We start from the raw sequence: 17,483 nt of genomic DNA on the forward strand, positions 1-17,483 counted from the left end.
TTTGATCCATTCTGCGAATCTATATCTTTTAATTGGGGAGTTTAATCCATTTACATTCAACGTTATAACCGTGAAGGCATTTCTTGAATCAGCCATCTTATCCTTTGGTTTATGTTTGTCATATTTTTCCCCTCTGTCTATTAATATCCTTTATTGTACCCATACTGAATCTCTTTAGTACTGAACCTTTCTCCAAGTCTCTCTGTCCTTTCTTTGTTTCTCTGTCTGTAGGGCTCCCTTTAGTATCTCCAGTAGGGCAGGTCTCTTGTTAGCAAATTCTCTCAGCATTTGTTTGTCTGTGAAAAATTTAAGCTCTCCCTCAAATTTGAAGGAGAGCTTTGCTGGATAAAGTATTCTTGGCTGGAAATTTTTCTCACTCAAAATTTTAAATATATCATGCCACTGCCTTCTCGCCTCCATGGTGGCTGCTGAGTAGTCACTACTTAGTCTTATGCTGTTTCCTTTGTATGTGGTGAATTGCTTTTCTCTTGCTGCTTTCAGAACTTGCTCCTTCTCTTCTGTGTTTGACAGTGTGATCAGTATATGTCTCGGAGTGGGTTTATTTGGATTTATTCTATTTGGGGTTCGCTGAGCATTTATGATTTGTGTATTTATGTTGTTTAGAAGATTTGGGAAGTTTTTCCCAACAATTTCTTTGAATACTCTTCCTAGACCTTTACCCTTTTCTTCCCCTTCTGGGACACCAATGAGTCTTATATTTGGACGTTTCATATTATCTATCATATCCCTGAGGTCCGTTTCGATTTTTTCAATTTTTTTCCCCATTCTTTCTTTTATGCTTTCATTTTCCATTCTGTCATCTTCCAGGTCACTGATTCGTTGTTCAACTTCCTCTAGTCTTGTACTATGAGTGTCCAGAATCTTTTTAATTTGGTCAACAGTTTCTTTAATTTCCATAAGATCATCCATTTTTTTATTTAGTCTTGCAATGTCTTCTTTATGCTCTTCTAGGGTCTTCTTGATTTCCTTTGTATCCCGTACTATAGTATCATTGTTCATCTTTAGTTCTTTGAGTAGCTGCTCTAGGTGCTGTGTCTCTTCTGATCTTTTGATTTGGGTGCTTGGGCTTGGGTTATCCATATCGTCTGGTTTTTTCATATGCTTTGTAATTTTCTGTTGTTTTTGGCCTCGTGGCATTTGCTGAACTTGATAGGGTTCTTTTAGGATTTGTAGACCAATTGAAGTCCTTATCTCTAATTTATCAGATCTACAGCTTCGTGGAGTACACTTTCTCTAACTAACCAGCAGGTGGCGTCCACGAGCCACCTGTTCTCCACAAGCCAGTTCTCCCCTGCTTAGCCTTTTTAGTGAGTGGGGGAGTGTGTCTTGTGGGGTCCAATTGGTGTACCAAGCTTGCGTGTGTAGTTGGTGTTGCCTGCCCTGTATATGGGGCGTGTTTCTGGGCAGTCAGGGAGGGGGGGTGGCCCTAACAATCAAATCTCCCTGGTGATCCTAGAGTTTTAAAGCTGCTGCAATAGTCTAATCCTTCAGTTCAGTCCTGCCACAGTTTGTCTCTGCCACTGACCCACAAGTCCTTGGTATTGGCGTATGGCTCCTGAGACTTGCAAGTGGGCCCCTCTTCCAGGCTGTGCACCCCGGGTCCTCTGTTGAGGGATGACTGTGCTATGTCACAGGTGAGTGCCATCCCCCCAGGGTGGTTCTGGGCTGCTGGGCTGTGTAGAGAGGCTCCCAGTCTGCTGAAATGATGACTGAATGGGGCTTTGTTAATTCACACTGCTCCACCCTCCCAACTCTGGGACAATCAGCTGAGGTTGCAGGGAAGGCTAATGTCCATGCCCAGTTTTGTGGAGTGTGCCTGTTATTTGAAGCACTTCTGTCACACTGGGTTGTCTGGGGCAGCTCTGGGCTATGGGGCTGGCGATGGGCAGGAGTGTTTCCTGTCCCCCAGGATGATGGCTGTGAGCGGACACCCCCCTTTTCTTGGGAAGTTATGGTGTTTAGTGAATTTTCTCAGCCACTGGATTATTGCCTTTTGTCTCAGAGCTCTCTTAGTACTGCTCTTGACTTGACCTGTCCAAATTGCAAGTCTTTGAAGCTTTCTGTATTGGGCGTCTTAGAGTAATTGTTTTAGAAAAAGAAAAAAGGATTAAAAAAAAAAAAAAAAAAAGGGCCCTCCTCAAAGATCTAATGGGTTATTGAAATGCTAAGAGACAAAGCAACCAGGGCCATTAAGGAAAGGTCCACAGGGCAGAGAGATCAGCTTTTCTTCATGATTTGCATATGCGCCTCAGGGCCTGAGCTCTGCCCTTCCCCTTTCTGTGTTCACCAGAACTCCAAAAATCCTACGCTTTTATTTTGGAGTTTTCGTGTTGTGTTTTGTCTATGCCTGTCTCCTCTCTGCTGGGCTGGCTGCTCTCAGATTCTCTGGTGTCTGGTCTCAGTCTATCTATGGTTGGAGTTTGGATCAGTAGAATGAGTTTCCGATAAGGGCTGCCACAGCAGTTCTCCCTTCTCCTTCCCGGAGCTGACAGCCCCTCCTCCCACGGGACTAAGCCTGGCAGGGAGGGGCGTGGGTCCCCTGGCCGCAAAAACTTACAGATTTCACTGATCTCAGCAGTTCCACGTTTTCATGAGTGTTGTATGAAGTATGCCCAAAGTCAGATTGCTCTGTGGTGTCCAGTCCACGCAGTTCCTGGCTTTCTGCCTACTTTCCTGGAGGAGTAACTAAAACATACAGCTCACCAGTCCGCCATCTTGCCCCGCCTCCTAAAATTCATTTTTATTGAGATATATTCACATACCATGCAATCATACAAAACGTACATTCAGTTGTTCACAGTACCATTATATAGTTGCGTGTTCATCACCAACATTAATTTTTGAACATTTTCATTACTACACACACAAAAATAATAAGAATAAAAATTAAAGTGAAAAAGAACGATTAAAGTAAAAAAGAACACTGGGTGCCTTTTCTTGTTTTTTTTTTCACTGTTGTAGTTTTACAGTCTTTTTTTTTTTTTTTTTTAAATCTTCATTTTATTTAGATATATTCACATACCTTGCAATCATACAAAACAAATCGTACTTTCGATTGTTTACAGTACCATTACGTAGTTGTACATTCATCACCGAAATCAATCCCTGACACCTTCATTAGCACACAAACAAAAATAACAAGAATAACAATTAGAGTGAAAAAGAGCAGTTGAAGTAAAAAGAACACTGGGTACCTTTGTCTGTTTGTTTCCTTCCCCTATTTTTCTACTCATCCATCCATAAACTAGACAAAGTGGAGTGTGGTCCTTATGGCTTTCCCAATCCCATTGTCACCCCTCATAAGCTACATTTTTATACAACTGTCTTCGAGATTCATGGGTTCTGGGTTGTAGTTTGATAGTTTCAGGTATCCACCACCAGCTACCCCAATTCTTTAGAATCTAAAAAGGGTTGTCTAAAGTGTGTGTAAGAGTGCCCACCAGAGTGACCTCTCGGCTCCTTTTGGAATCTCTCTGCCACTGAAGCTTATTTCATTTCCTTTCACATCCCCCTTTTGGTCAAGAAGATGTTCTCCGTCCCACGATGCCGGGTCTACATTCCTCCCCGGGAGTCATATTCTACGTTACCAGGGAGATTCACTCCCCTGGGTGTCTGATCCCACGTAGGGGGGAGGGCAGTGATTTCACCTTTCAAGTTTTGCCCCCATTTTTCTACTCATTCATCCATACACTGGACAAAGGGTGTGTCATCCATATGGCTTTCCCAATCCCATTGTCACCCCTCATAAGCTGCATTTTTATACAATCATCTTCAAGATTCATGGGTTCTGGGTTGTAGTTTGATAGTTTTAGGTATCTACTGCCAGCTACCCCAATTCATTAGAACCTAAAAAGGGTTGTCTATATTGTGCGTAAGAGTGCCCACCAGAGTGACCTCTCGGCTCCGTTTGGAATCTCTGTCACTGAAGCTTATTTCATTTCCTATTATTTCCCCCTTTTGGTCACGAAGATGTTCTCCATCCCACAATGCCGGGTCTACATTCCTCCCCGGGAGTCATATTGCACATTGCCAGGGAGATTCACTCCCCTGGGTGTCAGATCCCACATGGGGGGAGGGCAGTGATTTCACCTGCCAAGTTGGCTGAGCTAGAGAGAGAGGCCCACATCTGAGTATCAGAGAGGTATTTGGGAGGAGGAAAAACATATCTGTTTTCCTGGTGAATGTTCCTTCTGTGAACTGCTTGTTTATTTTTTTCCAATTCAAAATTGTGTTTCTCTGTCATTTTCTTCTTGGTTTGCTTTTATTATTTTTTTTCTTACTTTCTAAGCCTTTCTTTCTCTCTTTTTTCCCCCCATATCCAAGGTGCCACTATGGACTTTGTCTTCTCTTCTCTGATCTCTTCTTATAGATCTTAAAGAGTTAATCCATTTGAAGACTTAACCTTTTTTCCTATTCTCGTGACATCTGTATTGACATTCCAACCCCTTTATTTCACCAGTACTCTAATTTCATGTTGACTGTGTCTATGAGATGACCTACTTCATCTTCAGTATAACAATAATTGGAATTATCCCTCTCCTCCCATTAGAAATATATTTCACTTTCAATGTTTTATCAGGTTCTGTAATGGTTTTTTACTTTTCCCTCTGATCTATCTTCTCATGCAGTTCATTCTGCTATACCATTTAGATGCCCTCATCTTCTTAATTCCCAGTGATTTTACCTAAAACTGGGTCTGTATTTTCTCATTCTTGGATTATTCCAACCCTATTTGAATGCGCTGATCTTTTTTTTAGAAAAACTGGTTTATATTAGATGCTACTGATAGATTTCATATTTAAAACATTGTGTTTATCTTGTCTCAAAACTAAAGTGGCTGCATATTATCTAACATATAAATTCTCCCAATGGGTTTGTAAGCTAAAGAAAGAACATAGCCTTATATATACAATTCAAATTTGTCTCTGTTTAGTTTACATAACCATGTCTACTCCATTTTGACTCTTTAGAAAAATGTTCTCCTTGCATCTGACCCCTTGATTATTTTGTGATCTGTCTGCCTATTTGGATAATATACATGCCTATATTTTGTAATCAGGTTTCACCTGCTCCATGAATTGGACCCCACTATTATAGCAATCACCAACCCACAGAAACTGAAAGAAAACGACATTAAATAATGTTACAACTGAGCTTTTACACCTACTTTTGTTAATGTCTATGTAGAAAATATTTAGTAAAGTTATTGAATTCATGTGAGAGAGGTACAGTATATTTTGCTGTATTTAAGAAGAACCTACAAATTTTTATTTTGAGAGCAATTCAGAGGGCCATAGAATGTAAGTGATAAGGAAGATAACTGCATGAAATGTTTAAAATTTTGGCCTTTGTGCATTATTCATTTCTGTTATGAAATAAGTCAACTTAAGTATCAATATGAGTGGCTCAGAATATCTGTTGTTTTTTGTTTGTTTGTTTGTTTTAAGTTCAAAGAAAAGAGAGGCTTCCTAGAGTTGTGTTGAGATTACTTTTTAGAGCATACTTTTAGAGCATAGTTTTTAGAGCACTCCTTGCAAAACAATGGATTTTGAATTGGAATGGGGTGGGGGGGAGGGGTAAGGATATGTGTTTGGATTCATTAATAAACTGGACTTATTAACTAGGAAAAAAAATAGTTGCATACACACATTTTTGGCCTGAATTATGACTTAAGTAATTGGGTCAGTGTTGACAGGGGAATTATATATAAATAAGCTTTTTAACACAGGAGCAGATATTTTACATTGAACATTGGTAGATAGGAATGTAAATGTTGTCAGGCATAGCGATAGATTTGTAAGCTAAGGTGAAATGTTCAAAAACTCCAAACCCATATTTAGGAATCTGGTATTAGATGCCCTCAAGATTATTGAAAGTCTTTAATGTGTGTGAGTAAAAGTGTAATATAACAGTAACATACAATATTAAAACAGTGTTTGGGGATGTGACAAGGCCCTAGAGACAGAATTGAACAGATATGAAGTCAGACTAGTAGAATAAGATAGTAGTATAATGTATTTTTTTAATGTAAATATTTATTGAGGATCTACTGTTTTATATACTATTCCAGAATTAGGAATATTAGTGATTTTCATTCTGAGCAGGAATGCTATATTCAAGTAAATCCAAGTTCCTGTATCAAAGAGACCCCCAAGAAATGTGACTTGGGGAATATAAACTTTGACCCCTCAACTGATAGTTCTGAGGTGAGTGGGCCAGTTCTGCCAAGCAACTCTGCTTCTGTTGACCATTCAGGGACAGCTTCTAATGTCAGTGCACCACCATCCTGTAGGGCAGGGGTTGGCCAACTTTCTGCAAAGGACCAGGAAGTAAATATTTCAGGCTTTGCATGTCATACATCCACTGTCGTAACTACCCATTTCTGCTGTCATAACTGCATAACAGCCATAGACAATACAGGAACAAATAGATTTTGTTGTGTTCTAATAAAATTTTATGGACACTGAAATTTGAATTTCATGTCATTTTCACATGTCCTGAAATATTCTTCTTTTGATTTTTTTTTTCAACTATTTTAAAGTGTAACAGCCATTGTTAGGTTTTGGGTGGAGGCCCAGATTTGACCTGGTTTGTGGCTCCTGCCCTGGGGCACTGCCAGCTGCATATTGCTGATGCTGCCAAGTCTGGAATATAGCAGGCGAGAAGAGAAGATTGGAGGGGACACGCCCGCTTCCTTAAGGCATTGGCCCAGTAACAACAAATAGAATGTTTGCTCCCATTTGATTGGTGAGAAGTTTGTTACTTGGCCCCACCTAATTGGCAAATGAGGCTGAAAACCAGAGGAAAACGTGCTTTTGAAGGAAGGGGATTAATTTTGGACGGTTTTCAGTCTCTACTTCAGATGGCTGGCTCTTTAACCTGTTATATGCTTTCTGTTAGATGCATATAACATCTGCAACCCCAAACCAGGGGTAAATAATTAAATCAAAGACATCCATTTGCTGTTTGTCCAAGTGCAGATAACTGAGGCTACCATCATTTTACTATGGACATCAATAAATTAGTATTTGTACCAAAGTGGTTAATAGGAAAAAGAGAAAGCAGGGAGATCCATGAGGATTTACAGATGAGAGATAATAAGACTTACTTTAAGCCACAAAATGCATCACTGTATTCTCTGACACTTAACTACTTAGTTCCACTACATAAGTGGACCCAATTTGCTTGGGTTTGAACCCCTTCTTCCCTAATTCCTAAACATTCAATTTGGACAAATTATTTAACCCTTCTGTGGCTCAGTTTCCTCATCTGTAAAAGACTGAAAATAATATTATCAACAGCAAAGAGTTGTAATGATATTTAAAGTAATTAATATAGAACTGAGAGCAATGCCTGGCACATCTAAATGCTATGTTTATTATGTTTATTATAGTAAAAGCAATATAAGTACTCATTTTTAAAAATTTTATCTTATTGTATTACCTATATAAATGTTATTGCATTTATTTACTTTTATATATGTACCTATATTTGTTACCATATTTATATGTAGCCTCTCCCACTTCTCTGTGTTTGTCATGAATCAACTCTGTGTATTATTCCTTCTATCCTTTCTCCTTCTGATAACTGCTCTTTGTACCAGTTTCATCTTTTCTTTCTGTTTTAGATGGGGATATTGGATTTGAGACTTCACAACAGGGAATTTCTGAAGAAGTTTCTTTCCAGTATGAGAGAGTTCATCTCTTCACAAGCAATGACTCACTGTATTCCATTTTAAAAGAATTATGGCCAGATGATGAGCAGACAGAGGGATATGAGGAAAACCAGAAGAAACCTTTAAGACATGTGACCTTCGTCAACAAGAAAATATTAGCTAATGAGAGGAGCTACGACTATAATGACACTAGAAAGAAAGTTCATGTAAACACACATTTTATCCCTTCAAGTAAAAGACTTCCTAACTGTGACTCATTTGGAAAGAATCTAAAGCCCACTGTAAATGTAAAGACTCATAATAGAAACAATGCACTAGAAAATCTTGATCAGCTTATCAGACATGGTAATATTTTCACTCATATAAATTCTCATACTGAAATGAATGCTTGTGAATGTAATCAATGTAGGGAACTTCTGAGTCATAAGCAAGCTCTCATTCACCATTTGAAAATTCATACTGGGGAGAAACTCTGTTTACTTTCTGATTATGTAAATGTTTTCACCCAGAAGTCACACCTCTCTGTACAGCAAAGTATTTATACTGAAGAAAAACACCATGAATGCAGCAAATGTGAGACAATTGTCATGCAGAAACCCCAAGTTCATGCAAATCAGAGAGTTTATATGGGAGAGAAAGCCTATATGTCCACTGAATATGGGAAGGACTTTTCCCTCCAGTTAAACCATCAGAAAACTCATACTGAGGAGGGACACTATAAAGGCGGTGAATATGGAAAAGCCTTTATCCAGAAATCAGATTTGTTCAGATGTCAGAGAATTCATACTGGAGATAAACCCTGTGAATATAATGAATGTGGAAAAAACTTCTCTCAGAATTCTAACCTCAGTGTACATAAGAAAAGTCATACTGGACAGAAGCACTTTGAATGTACTGAATGTGGAAAAGCCTTCACAAGGAAATCAACATTAAGTATGCATCAGAAAATTCATACAGGGGAAAAGCCCTATGTATGTACTGAATGTGGGAAGGCCTTTATCCGTAAGTCACATTTTATTACACATGAGAGAATTCATACTGGAGAGAAACCTTATGAATGCAGTGACTGTGGGAAATCCTTTATTAAGAAGTCACAACTCCATGTGCATCAGCGAATTCACACAGGAGAGAATCCCTTTATATGTTCAGAATGTGGGAAAGTCTTCACCCATAAGACAAATCTTATTATACATCAGAAAATTCATACTGGAGAGAGACCCTATATATGTACTGAATGTGGAAAGGCCTTTACTGACAGGTCAAATCTCATTAAACACCAAAAAATTCATACTGGAGAGAAACCCTATAAATGCAGTGACTGTGGAAAATCATTCACCTGGAAGTCACGGCTCCGGATACATCAGAAATGTCATACTGGAGAGAGACTATATGAATGCAGTGAATGCGGGAAAGCATTCATTCAGAAATCAACACTAAGTATGCATCAGAGAATTCACAGAGGAGAGAAACCCTATGTTTGTACTGAATGTGGGAAGGCCTTCTTCCACAAGTCACATTTTATTACACATGAGAGAATTCATACTGGAGAGAAACCTTATGAATGTAGCAATTGTGGGAAATCCTTCACTAAGAAATCACAACTTCATGTGCATCAGCAAATTCACACAGGAGAGAGACCCTACATATGCCCTGAATGTGGGAAGGCTTTCACTGACAGATCAAATCTTTTCACACACCAGAAAATTCACACTGGAGAGAAACCCTATAAATGCAGCGACTGTGGAAAAGCCTTCACTCGGAAGTCAGGCCTCCATATACATCAGCAATCTCATACTGGAGAAAGACATTATGAGTGCAGTGAATGTGGGAAAGCATTTGCAAGGAAATCAACACTAATTATGCATCAGAGAATTCATACAGGAGAGAAACCCTATATTTGTACTGAATGTGAGAAGTCCTTCATTCAGAAATCACACTTGAATAGACATCGGAGAATTCATACTGGAGAGAAACCCTATGAATGCAGTGACTGTGGGAAGGCCTTCATTAAGAAGTCACAACTCCATGAGCATCATCGAATTCACACAGGAGAGAAACCATACATATGTGCAGAATGTGGAAAGGCCTTCACTATCAGACCAAATCTTATTAAACACCAGAAAATTCATGCTAAACAGAAACCCTATAAATGCACTGACTTTGGGAAAGCCTTAAACTGGAAGTCACAACTCAGTATACACCAGAAATCAGATACTGAGGAAGTAGAATGCCCAACGCCACACTCATGGTGTGGGAATACAAAGATGTGAGAGGTTGCTGCTTGACTGAGAAGCAGAAGGCAATCAAGACCAACTTTTCTCTCTCTGGTCAAGAGTCTGAGAATCTGGGTAGCATAGCTGATGTCCAGTTACACATACGGGGAGAAATTTTGGAGAAAGTGTTTAAACAATGTGTAATGGCCGTGTTGGCTTACCTGGCAGAAACTGGGATTGTCCAGACCATGAAAATAATCAAAGTTGATATGCAAGGAGATGAGTGGCAGTTTTTCTTGTTTTATTTTTTTTTTTGATAAGTGACTGTAAATTCAGAGCTGTTAAATTTTTCATACCCTGGGTAAAAAAAAAAATTCAATATTGACCAAAGAAATTTCATAATGAGTAGCGGGGTGAGGAAATTTTTTATTGTCTAAACACCCTGAGGAGTCTGAAATCAAGACAAAAGTATAGGCAATTCAGGTCTGTGGTGAAAGGCAGCCAGAAGTTTTTGTGAAAATTGACACTAAATACACAAAGAAAGGACTCTACTATAAACAACTGCTTGTGTTCTCCCCCCTTCCCTTTTCTTTGAGAAGTGATTATTTATTGAATATAGTATCTGTTGGTGTATGGAAACTTGGATAATGAACATTTTGAACTTAAAATTTGACTTTGGCAAATTGGAACCATAGTCCTACCTGAATATTCATCAGGATCTTTGGGTAACCAATATGTTGCCTTACATCTAACAGGTATAAAAATGCTCCCAGCTTTAATCCTCTAAGTAATATGTAAGCAGCAGCCCCATAGACTACTTGTTTTCTTAGAACTGGCCCTAAGATCATGCAACTGAGCCACAGAGACCTAAGTCTAGATAAGAGCATTTTGGATCCCTAGCCTGGTCCACAGAAACCTGCACTTTCTTCCCAATTCCTGTTTGAAAAAAAAAAGAGACTAAGATAATGCATTACAAAACCTATAATTCTTTTTCTTCCAATTTAATTAATACATTTTATACATATACATTACATGCCAGATTACTCTGGGACATATTGTCTTGCATTTTAGTTTGTTTCTTTGAAATGTAGTTGAACATGTGGAAGAGTACTTCTTCTTTCCCCTCCCAACTTCTACAAATTAATTCTATTTATGTGTGTGCTTGAAGTCATCTATATTCTTATTGGCATTTTTGCCTTTTATTCTACAGATGCTGAAAGAAATATGTTATAATCTTGCAGCATAACTGAGAACATCGCTGTCGTTTAGCTCTACCAATTTTTGCTATAGATATTTTGAGTGTTTTTTTCACATAGCTTCAAATTTAGAATTTTTATACTCTTCCCAGTTAATTGAAACTTGATCTTTATGAAATACCCCTTTTTGTCTCTAGTGATGCTTTTTGCCTTAAAATTTACTGTTAGATATTAATATAGGCATATCATTTTTCTTGTTAAAAGTGTTTCCATATGCCATTTTCCATTTATTTTCAACCCTCCTTAATTGTTACTTCTCACTTTGACCGTTTGTAAGCAGCATATGGTTGGGCCTTGTTTTTTATCTAGCCTGACAGTCTTTTTCTTTAATTACAAATTATGTTTCTACTTAATGGAATTATGGAATTTTTGGTTTTAAATCTACTGCTTTACTGTTTGCTTTTATTTATATAGTTTGTTTATTCATATTTCTCCTTGTCTTATTTTGTTTATATTTTATTTTGCCATTTATCCTATTAGGTTCCTAGTTATACATTCTTTCGTTCTTTTAGTGATTATTCTAGAGATTACAATATGCATACTTCACTTATTAAAGGCTAATATGAATTAGTACTCATAACACTTCTGGGACAAAGCAAAAATTTAGAGCATTAGCTCTAGTTCTCCTTTTATATGGTGTTGATATCATGCATTTGATTTTATATGTAGTTTAAACAGTCAGTAATTATTGTTCCAGGGTCAATGTTCATTTAAATCAACTCATATTGCTTTGTATTCATTGCTTTGTACTTTTTCTGTCCTTTAAATTTCCCTCTAGAATAATTTCTCTTCTAACTGAAGAACATTTTCAGTATTTCTTGTAGTCCAAGTTTATTGATGACAAATTCTCTGTCTCTGTTGGAGAACGTCTTTATTTTGCCTTAATTTTTGAAGGATATTTTCACTGAGTATACAATTCTAAGTTGGTGGTTATTTTCTAACAGCATTTTGAAGATATTCCATTATAATCTGTCTTCCATTGTTTTGTTGAAAAGTGAGCCATCAATCAAATTGTTGAATATATGAGGGTAATGTTTTTTTTTCTCCTCTGTCACCTTTACAATTTATCCATGTCTTTGGTTTTCAAACAGTCCTATAAGGAAATACCTAGGTGTGATTTTTCTATGAATTTATCCTATTGGAGTTTGCAGTGCTTTTTAAGTCTGTGGCTTGGTGTTTTTGTGCATTTTGGGAAATTTCTAGCTATTATGTATTCAAATAATGCATCTGGTTCATTGTCTTTCTCTGCTCTTCTAAGAGATGACTCAATTATCTAGATCCCCTATTAACCTTTTTCTATAGTTTGTTTCTTTTTGGTTTTGATCATGTCTTATCTACATATACCTGGTAGGTTTTTTTTTTTTTAATCATCTGCCAGACACTATATTATAAAACAGCTGTTGCAGTATCTGGGTTTAAATGTTATCTTTTTCCAGAGAGGATTTGCCTTTGTTTCTAGAAGGCAACAAGGCCAGGAGCACTAGCAATCCCCAATCACCTTCATCTAATCATGTATTGAGATTATTTGAAACTGGACTTCAGGCCCTTTGTTGATTTCTTTTTTCACTGTTATTCCAAAGGAGATGCTATATGGACTTTGGGAGGTTTTTCAGGTCCTTGGAGTGACCTGAACTCTAGTTTTTGTCCACTTAGACCCATGAATTTGTCAAAAGCTCTGGTCAGCTTCTTTGACCCAATATTTGTTTTAAGAATTTGCAAATACCTTTAATTAACAAACAATCCCAAATTTCAGAGGTTGTGTCTTGTCCCTAATCTTATCCCTGCAATTTATTACTGCCTTGGTAGCTCTCCAAAGTTTTCAAAAAGTTAAATGTTTTTAATATTTTCTTTCACTGTTTCTACTTCTTAGAGGCAGTATTAGTCTGTATCACCTACTTTGCCATTAGGAGAAGTTTTCAATTCACTGAAATAAGTGTTCTTATTTAAGGAATCTGGAGTCCAGAAAAAAATTTTAAATTACTGAAACTTTCCAAAATCACTGACTTAAAAATGAAAATGTTCTAATTTGATTTACAACATTACATTATTTCCAGTTTTTGCTGCTAAAAGTCTTAAGGTGAATGCCTTAAGTTTGGTACAACTTTACATATGTAAGAGAAAATTACCTCTGGTGGGTTCAGATTTTATTAGGGTAGCTGCCAAACTTTAACAAAAGGAAGAGCTTCTCAGAGGTCTTCTTTAATACTATAAGGTTAATAGAGACTGGTTGGTCTAAGAGCTCAGGGGTTTGAAATTAAGAATTTCAAAAATGAGGATTACTGGAAGAGTGATGCCCAACCTTTTTATTCTCAGGCATATTTTAAAAATTAGAATTCTATGTTCCCAAGCGTGCATGCACACACACACACACACACACACACACAAGAAATGCTACTCTACCTTTTGCCGTATGGTACTAATCTCTTGGAGGAGGGCAGACTTTCTTTTGTGGGTCTCCTTGCATCTTAAAGGGTACCTGAGAATTGTTTGAAGAATGAATGATGGAGAACTGTGAGTGGAATGGGAGAGCTACATCTTAAGTAGAAATCTGGAATCAATATAGATTGGCAGTCTGTGTGATACAGACTTTACTTGGGAAAGTAGTGTAGGTAGCCATATCATTTTACAGTAGCACTACACCAACACATTTCATTTGTATTTACATCAAAACTATTTTTAAATGGTATTAAACTTTAAATTTTTATAAAGGAATGCAATTAAATTAATTTTCCAAAAAGGGATATCATACTGTGAATTCAGAAAATGTAAGAAAGGCTTTATTCAAACCAACATTTAATTATACATCAGATAATTCATAGCGGGGAGTGGTTTTATGTACTGAATGTGGGTAGTCCTTCACTCACAAAGCACACTTCATTACATATCAGAGAATACATGCTGGAGGTAAGTCTTATGAATACAGTGACTGCTGGAAATCTTTCACTGAGGAGTCAACTCCCTGAATGTTAGCAAATTCACATATGAGGGAGGTAATAACTACCAGGTCATATCTCATAGCACAACAGAAAACTCATATTGGAGGGAAAACGTATAATAGCAGTGACTAGAAATCCCTTCATCTAGAAGTCATCAGAAAATTTCTACTAGAGAGAGACAAAATAAATGCACTTAATATGGGAATGGCTTCACCCAGAAATCAGTTTTCGGTATTTTTTCTTCCATGTTTATCCATGAGTAAAGTCATGTATTTCCTTAATATCTATTTCCTTAAAGTGAGGAAGTCTTTTCACACAAGTCAGAACCAATTGTAAATTACTCCACGGAAGCCCTATGATTGTTTTAGATGTATATTATATTATATATCAAAAAGCCTTCATGAGTCACACCTTACTGTGCATCAAATAATTGAGAAGAATAAATCTTTTGAGAGCACATCATGTTATTAAATGCCATAAAATTCATACTGGAAAGAAACCCTGTCAATTTGATACACTGAAAAAAAGTTTTCCTATAGAAGAAAATTCCACAAGAAATTTAAGTTTTGTTTACTGGATTAGCTTCATGCTCAACACATATACAACTTTGTATAAATGTGGCTTACATAATATATTTAACCTCTTTCTGATATTAGTACTTCCTCCACATTCATGACAACTCGAGCTACATCAACAGTCCACAAATAATGACAATCAACTCCATATTTTCTTTATTCTTACAATCACATAGAAACACATTAAAAAGTTATTTGTGCACACATAGTATTAGTGTGTTTTCATTATTTTACAAAATTTGGATTACATTATATACACCTTTCTGCATCTTTTGCACTCAACAATAAATGTTAAATAGCTGAATATGATCTACAGTGTGGAATGCCATAATTTATTCAACCATTTCACCATTGATTATTCACATTTTTGCCACTATGATAAAAGATCCTATAAACGTCCTCAAGAGATAGCATAGCAGAGCGGATTGTTGAACAGGTTTAAACATGTTACCTACTGGAGATTGTTTTTTCTCTCTGTGGAATACACTCCCAAGAATGTGACTGAGTGATTCGACTGTATATATGTTTTATTTTAATACATGTTTCCAAATATCTTTGTAATAAAGCTGTATCATTTCATAGTTCCAACATTAGTGTAAAAACCCTTTCCCTCTATTAGAAGTTAGTGTTACTCTAACTTTGAGCAGTTTTAGGGGTTATCACTTTAGATAACTGATTGCTTATTTGCATATTAATTTATGCTTCTCTGTTTCTTGGCTACTTGAATTTGCTCTTCTGTAAATTGCCTTTATAAACCATTTATGCATACTTTTTTCTTTTGGGGTTTGTTGTGCCAGTTGTAATAGCTCAGAATATGTGAAGATAGTAACTCCTTTTTTTAAAAAACAAATGTGTTGACTTGTATATATTTTCCTGTTCATATAATTGTATTTTTGTACATTTAATTATGTTTACCTTTTTATATTTCTAAATTTCTGGTCTTTGTTAAACATCACATATTTACTTGTAAGATTTTTAAGTTTATGTATATGTTGTATGTCTTCTAGGAAAGTGATTTGATTTTTTTCTTGGGACATGATAACCACTTTCATGATGGGAGACACTATTGGTTTCTGAGCCAATAGGCAATTATTATACTGTTCTCTCTCACTAATTATTCCCTTCACTAGCACCTTCTAAAGCTGGTATGGCCAAGGGACCTGCTCTGGTAAAGGGAAGTAAGCAAAAGACTGGTAGATGGGTCTTGGGGAAGCCTTTGCTTTCTTAAGAAAAGGGACGTACTTAGCTGATGTCATCAGTCCTATCCTTCCTTCCTTGTACATGATGACTGGAGCAGTGGCAATCTTCTTTCCACCGTAAGAGAAAGGCCAAAACAATCACAGTGACACTGGTCCTGGCATTATTGAGTCAGTACTAGCAGCAACTTACCTCCAGACTTTTGCTATGTAATAAAAATGAACATGTTTTGTGGAGGCCACTATTCTAGGCTTCTCTTATAAAACCTCAAAGCATTTCTGGGTTCATTAGGCATCAAAATTTACAAAGGAATCCTTTTTCCTAATAAAATAAATATAAAAGATGAAAGAAGAAAACCCTAGTAAAATAGATAGCCCACAAAAAAGCTGAGTAAGGTAAAGAAATAGCAAGATTATAGATGATTTTGTATACCTAAAAAAAAAAAACATAGATATTGGATCAATTAATAAAAGAGAATAGTACCTTGAGTAAGTGAATGATCTACTAGTTAGACATAATTGATCAAAATTGGAGAAAGGAGAAACTAGAAAAAGCCTATACTCATAAAAGAGGTTGGAAATATCATTAAAGAGCTACCATTTAAAATGTGCCACTACCATAGGAAAAGATTTCTTAGGTAGAACACATAACATTTGAGCCATGAAAGAAAAAAAATGATAAATTGGAACTTTTCTAAATTAAAAGCTGTTCTTAAGGAAACTGTTAAGAAAATGAAAAGTCAAGGCACAGAATCTGAGAAAATATTTGCAATAGACATTGGTCAAAGATTTATATCCTGAAAATAAAAAGAAATTTACAACCCAATAGTAATGGCACTGATAACCCAATAGAAAGTGAACAGACGTGAACAGAGACACTTCATAAAAGAAGGTATGAACTGACTGAAGGTAAGAAAGGATTTTCAGCAACATTAGTCATCAGGGAAATACTGTACAAATTAAATCCACAATGAGATACACTCATTAAAATGACTAAAATTAAAAAGATTGATGGAACTAAGTGTGCAAAGATGTGGAGAAACTGGAACTTATGCATGGAAGGTGGGAATGTAAAATAGCACAAACACTTTGGAAAATTGTTTGGCTACTTCTTAAAAAGTAAAACATAAATACCATGAACTCAGCCATTGTACTGCCAGGTATTATCCCAAGAGAAGTGAAAACATATACATCCAAAGACTTCTGTGTGAATGTTGATAGCAACATCATCATTGTGAATAAGTTGATTAGTAGCCTTGTTTATCATAGGTTAAAACTGGAAACAACCCATGTGACCATCACCAAATGAATGGATAAACAAAATGTGGTGTATCCATACTACTCAGCAATGAAAAGAAATGACTCACAGATACATGTAAAACATGGATGAATTTCAAAGTCATTTTAAGTAAAAGAAGTCAGGCATGAAAATATTATATTTATTGTATGATTGTATTTATATAAAATTCTAGAAATGAAGACTAGTTGTAAGTATAGTGACAAAAATCAGATGAGCAGTTGCCTGGGACCAGGGGCAGAGGGAGGGATAACTAGCAAAGGGGTACAAAGAATCTTTCTGGGGTGATGGAAACATCTTGATTGCATTGGTGA

General features: G+C 36.6%; 1 protein-coding gene across 5 annotated transcripts in view; it reads left to right on the plus strand.

Annotated features, from left to right (window-relative positions):
- The window catches only part of ZNF484 (zinc finger protein 484), a 39,920-nt gene extending 23,550 nt beyond the window's left edge, over positions 1 to 16,370 (plus strand). For all 5 annotated transcript variants that reach the window (XM_037797296.1, XM_037797293.1, XM_037797294.1 and 2 more), the window contains one exon: positions 7,649 to 16,370. In XM_037797296.1, coding sequence (XP_037653224.1) covers positions 7,649 to 9,966 — 2,318 coding nt within the window. In that variant the 3' untranslated portion in view covers positions 9,967 to 16,370. The remainder of the gene's footprint in view (positions 1 to 7,648) is intronic.
- Positions 16,371 to 17,483: the final 1,113 nt, after the last annotated feature.

The sequence above is a fragment of the Choloepus didactylus genome, chromosome 10 (genome assembly GCF_015220235.1).
Source record: "Choloepus didactylus isolate mChoDid1 chromosome 10, mChoDid1.pri, whole genome shotgun sequence".
Taxonomy (NCBI): Eukaryota; Metazoa; Chordata; class Mammalia; order Pilosa; family Megalonychidae; genus Choloepus; species Choloepus didactylus.